Source organism: Tursiops truncatus, chromosome 21 (assembly GCF_011762595.2).
Source record: "Tursiops truncatus isolate mTurTru1 chromosome 21, mTurTru1.mat.Y, whole genome shotgun sequence".
NCBI lineage: Eukaryota > Metazoa > Chordata > Mammalia > Artiodactyla > Delphinidae > Tursiops > Tursiops truncatus.
Window position 1 is genome coordinate 5,668,422 of NC_047054.1, and position 12,017 is coordinate 5,680,438.

A 12,017-nucleotide genomic window follows, 5' to 3' on the forward strand; every position below is an offset into this window, starting at 1 on the left:
AAATTACAACAGTCTAAATACATCATTCAAGGGAAGAAAGCCAGAACTGTAAAATTTGAACATAAGTGTTTTAGGAAAGAGACCTTGTCTGCAAAGCACAAGGAACATTTAAAAGTACTGTGTAAATATTACCAATGATGAGTACGGATATTTATATCACATAGTATTAATTATGGTAACCCACTGAAACCAATTTAAAGGAGATACATTTTTATTTAGAAACTATTTCTTATAGTTTTAATTAGGGAAATACATAGTTTAATACATATATTTTAAAATATATGCATTAGATTTCAGCTTCAAAATTTAACAGTTCAAAATGTATGTTTAAAACAACTCATTTATAGTGTTGGGTGCATGCACTATTACACCAACTGCAAGACATATAATATTTTCATGGCATATTTTAAGTGATACAACTAGAACTTCAGAGGACCCCTTCTCCCAAAACAGATCCTATATACTTTCACTGCAAAAACAAAAGCAGCTCTAATACCCTTCTATTATATCGCCATAGTGCAAGGGCTACTGATTCCATAGGGACACAAAGCTGTGTATAAATTAACGTATTGCAAAGTTTTAAAAGTCTTTGGAAAAGACCCTTTTAAAACATCACTAGGCCCACCAAAACTTTGAGGTTACTGGAGAGTGGTGGTGATCTACGCTTCCAAATATTTAGTCATTGACTGTGGTGTTTATCAAATAAGTAATGCCCTGAGAATATATGGTAAAGCTAGTCATGTATCACCTAGTCAAAAAACTCTTACGTACATCTTTCGTATTTTGGTATGTATCAATGAGCAAACAGTCATTTTCAAGGGAAAAAAATCACTAACTGTCGTTTCTGAAAATTTTAACTTCTTGGTAAAGATCTTTGGTTTCCATAACTACTGTATTTTCCACTGAAATTAAAAAGTGAGGATGAGAAGGTTTTGGGCTGGGTATAGCAAAACCTAAGAGGAGATAAACTTTACTACTTCTCAACAACCATAAGTGCTTATACTACCCGTCAAAGATGACAATACCTATAGCTATAGGGTAGCACCACTGGATTAAAAACATTTTTTTTAACTCAAAGGCAATTCTTCCCTTACATATATTTCTTGGAAGCCTCCTTTTTCCTGGGACTCAACAGAATTAAGAAAGCACATATTTCTGAGAAGTTAGTCACTTTCTAAAAATAGGCATTTCCCACAGGCATGGTCTTATTGCTCCTTACAAAGCCTTTTTTATCCTTTTAAAAATAATAACACCTACTGTGAACAAGTTTCTAGAGCACTTGATACCTCTTTAACCACTTGCGAAACTGAAATACCACGCCCTCAAAATGTGATGAAAATTAGACTCTGAAAGTCCTTTAAGTTTCTTTGAGGTAAGTCACGGTATTCTAGTTAAAATTCGAGTAGCATTTTCATTTAGAAAGAATTAGTGGTTTGTTTATTTTTAAACATCATTGCATTGTTATTTATTACTGATATATCATAGCAATGTAGCATGTGCCTATGCGGGCTTATAAATAATATTTATGATAGTAGGTAGAGCTGTACGAATGGAATCTCATCGAACATTTTAATGTATGTGCTAACATGATACAATTGATATTATCAAATGTATCTTTTATAAACAGTGTAATTTCATACATAGTACTTACCAGTAACCATCACCACTGCAGGTTGCTATTCTTTTGGAATCTTTATGACTCCAGGCAATGCAGAATATTCCATTTTTTCCATGCTTCAAAAAATGTAAAATACCTATCAATAAGAAATAATTCACCCCTTTTTCCTCTTATTTATTTATTTCTTCTAATATTACTTTGCTATTAGGAACTTGCTCTAGATGATGCTACAGAGACACTACTGTCAACAGCAGAAGGCTGAATACATACTTTAAAGAATGTGTAATGCTGTCAACACTTAAGAAACAAAACCATTGTTTTAAGACATAAATGGGTGGCTCTATTTCCTTTTTGTGGACACTGGTAAACACCCAGAATCTGCTTCCTCAGCCATCTGTAGAATTAAGCTCTGCTTAATAGCTTAATACCTTTTTCTGTAAAAGCCCTTCTGGAGATGAAGATATTTATCTATCTGCTTTCTAACCCAGTTAGGCTCCTAAAACTACAGTATAAGAGATGCTGCAAGCAGCTGTTATTACTGATTGTTCTTCTAAATTTCAAAATTTTATTTTTATGAAACAAAGAAGGTTTAAGGTTATTATTAAAACAAATCACTCTGTATTTACCTGTACTCTACGTTTATCTGTATTCTTGGACTGGGAAAGGGTAAAGGAATACAGTCACAGCTGTATGATGAGAATTTTTAAAAACACAAAGAATGTATTTTATACATAGGAATGTCATTCATCAACTAGGTAATGGGTGAATAAAGGTTGCAACCAATGCATTTCCGAATTTCGTTTACATCATTTCCGTTTTATATAGCACTTCAATCGTGGCTGCTCTTAAGGGAAGACTAAAGTGACTTTTTTATCTGGAGCTTTAAGGCTGTTTTACTAAGGTGGTCTCCAGTTTGCTATTTTTACCTTTCTTGGGGGATCAAGGTGGGTAGCTTTATAAAGATGAACACAGGAATGGAGGTAGTCTCTATACTCACTCAGTTGAAGGAGGGGAGGTCCTCCATCAGCTGTGCTCGTCCCCGTGAACGGGGCACTCATGGCTCCCTCACGCCCTGCATTTTATTTGGTGAGGCATGTGTAACTTAGTTAACTGAAGCTGGCACTCTTCATTTTCCCCACATTTATTATCCTAGATGTAAGCGGTTTCGATATTGGTCTTAAATATGCTATTGGAGCTGGGAAAGACATAAATGGACATAAGAGATGTCCCTGATGCTCAGGGCTGGGCTGCTGGAATCAGGCTGCACCTGCCGAGTGCTAATAGGAAGATACTTAGTTGACAGGACGCCAAGATGCTAGAAGAAGAAATCGACAGATTTGACATCCAAGGATAAGATTCTTGAATTAGGTCCAAAGTTGCTTTTCCAGATTCATCTTTTCTTCTTATATCCTTACTTATTATGGGATATGCATCGTTCTGGTGACGGGGAGGGCAGAAGGCGGGCTGGGGGAGTGCTGAACTGAGAACATTGTTGTTAAGTAGAGAAAGGGAAGGATGACCTGTAGTCCTTTGCCAAAGTTTCCTCTTTTGAGAGCAGAATTGCACACTGGTGGTTGTTGAAGTTTCCCTACGGCTCTGCATTTGTCACATAACTTCCGTAACCCCTGGAAGATCAACGCTACTTGATTTTCAGAGAGAGAACAGTCTTTTGTATAAATGGTTTTAAAGCCTCGATATATAAATAATTATCAAGTAAGTTATATGTTTGATAAACTTCAACAGTAATCATTTGAAATGAATGAAATTTCAAGAAAGTGACAGACAATCCTAGATGCTGTTCACATTTCCCTCCATTTACAACGAACATACTGTAACGAGAGCATACGTATTTACAAAATATTAACAGAACTCAGGGAAATATGAGATGACAATTTAACTCCAAGCAGAAGGAAAAGTACAATCTGTGACACTACAAATAGGAAGAGAGGAGCTTTTGGAACTTGTCATGGAAAAATGGAATTTGAGACTTGGAAGGAAACCTAAGAAATTATATAATCCAACTTCACCATCTTATAAAATGAACAATCAGAAGAGATATGGGAACATATGTACATGTATAACTGATTCACTTTGTTATAAAGCAGAAACTAACACACCATTGTAAAGCAATTATACTCCAATAAAGATGTTAAAAGATAAATAAATAAATGAACAATCAGCTTCAAGGCAATAAAATTATCCTCTCTATGTCAAGAGCTAATCAGTGACAAAATTGGGACTATAATTTGGGTCTTGTTCTGAGTTTAGTCTTTTTCCAACTTTTGAATATTTGCCTAGACAATTCTGTGGAAGGCGACCCAAAATTCCTTTGAACCTCTCATGCAACTCTAGGTGAATTTTTGTATCTTAGGCTCAGCTACATTTTTCAGAATTCATTTTAGCACGTGCATGTCCTCTTGGATTTTCTTCTAATTAAAAGACTACAATGCCACCTGGTGACTCACTAATAAATTAAGAGAGGAAAGCATTTAAAAAACGTGAAGCCATATAAGGCATTATGTTATTCGACTAGCAATAAATACATCTTACCTCATTAAATCGTTGTACGATTTTGCCCTTTTTAATATCCCAAATAAAAGCACCATTTCGAGAAGTTGCTCCAGCAATACAATTTAAATCACCTTAGGAAACAATTTGTTAGACATTATACGAAATGTTTGCCACAAATGTTAATTCTTTTCAAAAATGTAATTTTTGAAAAAGTAAGACTTGAGTTTGCAAAGTGGCTCTTTTTTTTAAATAATGAAAATTATCAAATGTATGCAAATATAGAAAGAACAGTATAATGCATGAATCCATCATACAATTTCAACAATTATCAAAATATGGTCAATCTTATTTTGTCTATAGCCCCCTACTGGATTTCTTTGGAGCAAATCTCTAACATTGTATCCTTTCATCAATAAATACTTGAGGATGGATGTCTAAAATACAGGAACTCTTTTATTAACATGACCAAACTACTACAATCACAAATAGAAAAATTATCAAAAATTCCTCAATATTATGACATATCCATTCGGTATTTACATTTTTCTGACCATCTAGTAATTTTTTTAATGGTTAGGAAAGTATTTCTCTAAGCAGGACACATGAAAAAATTCATTTTCTCCATCAAAGATATAAACAATGCTCTTTGTTTTTAAGAAGTTAAAAAAATCTGTTAAAATTGAACTGCAGCTAAGTTAGTAGCTGGTCTTGAATTTTTTGCAAGGCAGTCAAAGAAGAGGTTTGCTCCATTTGAAGAAAGAAATAGCTGTTATCTGTCTCCTAAGAGTAAAAATATGGAGGAATTATTTTGTGATAAATGACTATGAATACTAAAAGAAAAGCCCTCACCAGTTTTTTCTAGGGTTTTCATTCTGCTACCCTTTTAGTGCTCTAAAATTATTGGGGGTAAGTTTCCATATTTATATGCACTTCTAAAAATTTCCCAGTGATATCTACTCTAAAAATAAAGGAAATTCTGCAATCATCTATAACCTACTCTACTTCCATCCAGTGTCAACCTTTGCTAATCTTTTAAGTTTCATCCATATTTACCTAACAATAGTGATTCATCAGTAATCACTTTGCAAAAAGTGGCAGAATTTCCATTTTACAACATTTTTATTTTCTTAAGGCAAATTCTCAATGTAGAGAGCAAAATAAGCTTGAAGTAAGATTGGGCCTTCTGTGTTATGATTTGAAACAATGGTTTTCACAGTCACAATTTCTATTCAAGCTTTAGGTTTGAGACTTGAACACGTTCTGTAGAAGAAAGAATGATCAGCTCGTTGCTGTTACAGTGTCACCGCACTGGTGGCCCAATTCCTGTAGCTCAACCCAGCAGGCCCTGCTGTGACGATGCAAACTACCATGACTAAGAGCACAGGCTTAAACATCAAATTGATAAGGGTTCAAATCTTGACTCCACCACTACTCCCTCTGTATATAATCTTGGGTAAGTTACTCAACCTCTCTGACCTCAGGTCCTCTTTAATAAATGTTGGCTCTCACAATCGAAAGTAAAGTGAAGATGGAGGTAAAGAAGGGAGCAGAAAAGAGTGCTAGTTCTTTTTGTTCCTTACATCTTTTTTTTTTTTTTTTTTTTTTTTTTTTTTGCTGTATGCGGGCCTCTCACCGCTGCAGCCTCCCCCGTCGCGGAGCACAGGCTCCGGACGCACAGGCTCAGCGGCCATGGCTCACGGGCCCAGCCGCTCCGCGGCATGTGGGATCCTCCCGGACCGGGACACAAACCCGCGTCCCCTGCATCGGCAGGCGGACCCTCAACCACTACGCCACCAGGGAAGCCCTGTTCCTTACTTATTAATTAGTGAAGTAACATTTTTTTCCAATTAGCTTTGGATCTATCATGGCACTAAGTATTTTCTGCTTCAGAGAACAGCTGCTGTCATTAAGACTTGGAAGTAAAACCTTCTTCTAGATCTTCTCATGGTAGGAGATAAGGGATACAAAAATAGTAGTTCTTTACCTTTTTTGTGTCATGGACTTCTCTGAAAATCTGATAGCTATGATAATCTTTGACAGATATAGGAACATGCACACATATGCTAAAAATTATGCATAAAATTCCAAGAGAATCCCAAATTCTCTGAAGACATCAAAACCCTGACAGCCCATATATTCAGGGCTAAAAATCTCTGTGCACAAGGAGATAAGCTAAAAAATAAGCTACATCTTGGTTATAAGTGGGTTTTAAATTAATATGTTAGTATTAGGACAAATAAGTAAAGCATTCTACATAGTTTATAAAGTGAAAAATTCATTTTAGGTGTGTAAAATTATTTATTACAGGAAGAAAATATTTGGGAAGAAAATGTCAGAGGTTTCATAGGACATCTCTTTTTTACGTACAGGAAGGTATAAAGGTAGCATCATTCTGAGATCAAAGAAAAGACCCTATTATAGCATAAAAGTTCTTCAATATTACAGAAGCGGAGTTTATATAGAATCACATGCTCACAATTAAACTGTGATGATATATAGTCATTCATATTCACAAAACAGATGTATCAGAGAAAGACAGGTATTATAATTTTTAGAAAATACATGTTTTATTTTCATATATTTGATTCACATGAAAATTTTAAGGAAAGCTTCTATAATGTGAAATACACTGCACCTTCATAGACACATCTATACAAATGCAGCTAAAACTAGATGCGTCAGTATCATCCTGATTTACTGTGGCTTTTCTTTATGACTATGTCATATAGAAGGGCCGAGAAATCAACGTGCTTGGGCAAGCAGTCTATTCTACAACCCACAAAAACTGCACCAACAACTATGTTGGTACTAATCTGCCTCCACAATCATTTGGAGTAAGATGACACTGTGAGGAAGAAGATAATACAAATGAAAATAAAAGTTAGGAAAGTCGGGCTTCCCTGGTGGCACAGTGGTTGAGAGTCCGCCTACCGATGCAGGGGACATGGGTTCGTGTCCCGGTCCGGGAAGATCCCACATGCCGCGGAGCGGCTGGGCCCGTGAGCCACGGCCGCTGAGCCTGCGTGTCCGGAGCCTGTGCTCCGCAGCGGGAGAGGCCACAACGGTGAGAGGCCCGCGTACCACAAAAAAAAAAAAAAAAAAAAAAAGTTAGGAAAGTCATTTAATTGTATTCCTGATTTTAATAAAATACTTCTTACCTGGAGCCCATGAAAGGGAATAAATAACCCCTTCATTCCCTGGGGAAGTGTACACTGCCGTCAGTGTGTTTATATCCCAGACTTTTATTGTGCCGTCAAAGGAAGCTGTTGCTAAAAGATTGGGATCATCAGGTTTGAATTTGCAGTCAAAGATAGTTTCCACGTGACCCTAGGGATGCAGCATAAAAAAACATAGAACAAACCCAGACAAAATGTGAGTCCTCAGCAGGGCTGTATTCTATTTCACACAGAGGCTTAAGGATCATGAGAACAGAAGTTCGTAGACTCATAGAATTATTATGACTCCATAATAGAAATAAATCTTAGAAAACACTTAATCCAAGCTTGCTCATTTCATGAATGAGAACAAGAAAGCTCAGAGTAACTGGCAGAGGTGGACTTCTCCTTCCTTCTGAAAGAATATTCTATTTCTCATTTTGCTTCCAAAATATACTACATCTATGTGATTTTCCACTACACAAAGGAGTAACGTAGCCCACACAATAATGGGAAAACTACCAAATGCAGAGTAATTCTGATAAGCTAAACAGACATTAATATTTAAAGAAGTTTAATGTTTATAATGTTTACAATTAAATAATTTTAATAGTTCTATACATTTTTCTAAAATGTTTCAATCAACCAAGATAAAGTCCTAATATATGATTCTCTATGAAAATAATTTTAGAATATCATCAATAATACAAAAGTAAACATCATTTTATACACAAAATAAGTATTGTGTATAAAAGAATGACCACAGACATACCAAGTCCCTAAGAAAATCCCACTTCTTAGCTCCCATATCATAAAGTCCAACTCCACCATCCAAGAAACAGCACACTGCGTGACCAGGAGGAACAGAAAATGCTTGATTCTGTGTCAAAGTTGGGGGTGGTACTGCTTCACTCGTTGAGGATGTATAATGATTTTTGGTTGGGGACTGGACTGAAACTAGAAAAGAAAAAAATAAATAAACAAGTAAACATTTATGCCAGTATCTTCCCATAGGCTGGAATGAAGCCACAGGACTTAATTTACAAAGACGCTCTTTGTTTTCTTTTATCCAGAATTTATATCAGTAAACTCTTAAGCAATGATCAGATTTTCTGCCACAGGAGTACTTCAGCAGCATTGCCCATATTTATATATTTATATATACAAAATGGGATATTATTTTGAAAAGAGGTGTATAGAAGTGCAGGTGGTGCAAAATGAATGAAAATTAGTTTCTGAGGAATCACAATATGTGGTGAGTATTTGGTTTCTTATTGCCCCATAAATTAAAGCACAGCACGATTATTTCTGAATTAAAAGTTTCTTTCAAAGTGCTGATGTAATAGCTTACTTCTTCCTCTATACAAGCAAACACACACGCACCTGAACTTTTTTCTTTTAAAACTAATAACTCTCTTCCACTAATTTTCAATCCAATGAAAATAATTTTGTTTTTTCTTTTTTTTGCGGTACGCGGGCCTCTCACTGCTATGCCCTCCCGTTGCGGAGCAACAGGCTCCGGACGCGCAGGCTCAGCGGCCATGGCTCACGGGCCCAGCCGCTCCGCGGCATGTGGGATCTTCCCGGACCGGGACACGAACCCGTGTTCCCTCCATCGGCAGGCGGACTCTCAACCACTGCGCCACCAGGGAAGCCCGAAAATAATTATTTTTGAGATTATTTATAATTCACTTTAATTTAGCACCTAAATTAAGAATTACAACTGATATACATTTGCACCTTAATTTCTTCTTCCTCAATTTTTACTGTTCATACACTTTCAATTACATAAATGTCTCCTTGTTCAGTTATTTTCTTTGTATTCTTTATCACATATTTTGTCTTCTTTCAAAAAGCTTTTCCTTAGAACATAAATATACTCTTGTAAATATAATTCAAAATAATGATACCACCATAAATTATCAGACCAATCTAGATTAATTACACACTGGAATATAAATATTTCCCAGTATATTGTCTTTTTTGACTCAAATATAATAAAGTCTTTCTTATTGCATTCATTAGGATAATACTCATTTCTTAGAATCGGAGAACGACAGGCAGTCCAAACTAGAATGAACCATTAATAACAAAAGAAGCATTTGGTGCAATGAAATTTTGCTGAGAGTTTGGTTAAAATTAATATAATCCATGACTGTTTTCTAATATTTTAATTTGTTGATATTATAGGTGGTTTTGATACCCTTTATGCTCCTATCTATCCATAATTCATCTTTTTTTCAGAATTTGATGATTATGTCTACATTTAAAGTTTTTCATTTTTACATAAATTTTCTTACTCCACGCTTTCTGTTACATTAAAAAATTGGGAGAAAAAACTATCAACAACCTGAAAGGAATGACTCAAAAATGACAAGATCAGTATGTGCTTCTTTATATTTCCTGACTTTTCTCTAATGGGCCTGGACCACTTTTGCAATAAGAAAAATATAAGGAAGTAAAGAACCTATGATATTTCAGTCATCTTACGAGATGGGTGTTCACAGCAAATAAACAAAGAAAAAAATAGTTCCAAAAAATGCAGGATACGTAAACATATGCCAGTCCCCAGCATACTATCAATACTTCTCCAGTCCTAATGCTTCTAGACCCTCCAGTTTCCAGGATTTAGAAGTATCAGGAAAAGCTTAAATTTGTGAAAAGACTGGAGGTTCAAATACAGAGAGTTTCTACTACTTGCCATTGCCCACAAAATCAGATACTAAATTTGCTAACCAAAACAGCATTATTTTGAACAGGCCTCACTAATTATTTAGTATATCATAGACAGCAGTGAGTAAGGAGGAATCAATAACTCTAGGTTGTTCAATCACTACTCTTTTCCCCAAGTTTTTTTATGATCCACACAGAAATAAAAGAAACACTACCAACCATGCAGAGTAACCACAGTTGACTTCAATAGAAAGTCAATTTCTTTTCCCTCATATTTAGGAAAAATTCTAATTCTAAACCTCCCCCCCATACTCCAGATTTTTCTTTTATACCTTAAATGTATTTTATAATTTTTTCTTAATCATAGAAGTAATAAAAGGTAATTAGAAAAAAACACAAAAATAAATGAAGAACATCTATAATACTAACTACTAATCCTGCAACAAACATGCAATACGTTCAAACATGGAATATATATTCTAGATCCTACATTTCCAATGTTTAGGTTATTTTAACTTTGTTATAAACCATATAGATTGTAAAAGAGCCACGTTTAAAACAAAGTCCCCTAGTTCAGACCAATTTTATTTAATCCCATCACTCTTGATATTTTTTATTTTCACCAATATCATTGTCTCATTTTCCCCACGTAGATTTGAGATTATCTTAATATCCTCACTGAATAGCATTTTTAAATGTAACTTTGCTCTAAATATTTTCAATTTAGCAATATTAGATATTGTGTGGTTTTGATGGTACCTTTAGCACGTATATTGTCAAAGGCTATTTTTTTAAATTTACTTTTCAGTAGCAGTATTTGATACGTTTATATCATTATATCACTCATTTTATTGGATAGCAGCAAGTACGATATTTTAAAATATCCAATTTTGATAATTTTACTTACATTTCTTCCTTGGAGGAGAATTCAGTACGTGTAAGCAGTGAAACCCTGTTTTCTTTAATTTAAAATTATCAACAGGTGTTGCTCTAGAAACATTCCAAACGCGCAAAACACCCACTTGAGAATCTAGTCAGATCCAGAAAAAAGCATTATATTAACAAATTTTATTTGAAACATAAAATGCCTAGATATAAAAGTAATAACAAAATTTCAACTTGCCAGATTTTTAGCACCACTTACTGACATTCTTCACACAGTAATATTATATCATAATACAAAGAAACAGCCGAAGTGATATTCATCCTTTCAATTTTTGGCACGTTTTGTCTTTTTTTTCCTGTTCCAAATCCCCTTCTCGGGTGAGAGACTGCCTGCCTTGGGAGCTTCCCCGACAAAGATCATTATGACAATGTGACCACAAAAAAGCACCCCAGGGACACACTTGCTCTAGGAAAGCCAGCCACAGAAAACTTTCCACCTCTACCATTAAGTAACCCTTCACCTTTCGAAATGCTTGTACACTGCTTCCTTGCTCACTTGCAGCCAAACAAGGACTGCCTGATATACCTGAAGATTAATTAGAAAGCCCCCTCCTTCGAAAAATCCTACCTTAATAAGCTGCTCTGGAAAGAGTCTGGCAGTTCCTCAAATGATTAAACGCAGAGTCACCATGTGACCCAAAAATTGCACTCCTGCATATACACCCAACCGAATTACAGACATGTGTCCCCATAAAGCCTGCGCACAAATGTTCCCAGCAGCATTGATAACCACACAAAACCGGAAACAAGATAATGTCTATCAGCTGATAAATGGATAAACAAAACCTGGCATATCCATACCATGGAATATTATTCACCTATAAAAAGGAATGAAGTACTCATCCATGCTACATCACGGATGAACCTTGAAAACTCTACGTTAAGTGAAAGAAGCCAAACATAAAAGGCCACATGTTGAATGACTCTGCTTCTATGAAACGTCCGGAACAGGCAAATCCACCAAAAGAGAAAGTAGATTCGTGGTTTACGTACACACAGGAGTGACTAAGGGGTGTGGAGGGCGTAATGAAGAGTGACTTGCGGATGGGTCCAGGGTTTATTAGGGGGATGAGGAAACGCTCTGGAGTTAAATGATGCTAATGGTCGTAGAACTC

General features: G+C 35.6%; 1 protein-coding gene across 4 annotated transcripts in view; it reads right to left on the minus strand.

Annotated features, from left to right (window-relative positions):
* WDR17 (WD repeat domain 17) overlaps positions 1 to 12,017 on the minus strand; it is a 79,246-nt gene that overhangs the window by 31,945 nt on the left and 35,284 nt on the right. For all 4 annotated transcript variants that reach the window (XM_073798694.1, XM_019921576.3, XM_073798695.1 and 1 more), the window contains 5 exons: positions 10,865 to 10,987; positions 8,057 to 8,241; positions 7,288 to 7,456; positions 4,169 to 4,260; positions 1,652 to 1,734 (listed from right to left, as the gene is read on the minus strand). In XM_073798694.1, the coding sequence (XP_073654795.1) occupies positions 1,652 to 1,734; positions 4,169 to 4,260; positions 7,288 to 7,456; positions 8,057 to 8,241; positions 10,865 to 10,987 (652 nt within the window). The remainder of the gene's footprint in view (positions 1 to 1,651; positions 1,735 to 4,168; positions 4,261 to 7,287; positions 7,457 to 8,056; positions 8,242 to 10,864; positions 10,988 to 12,017) is intronic.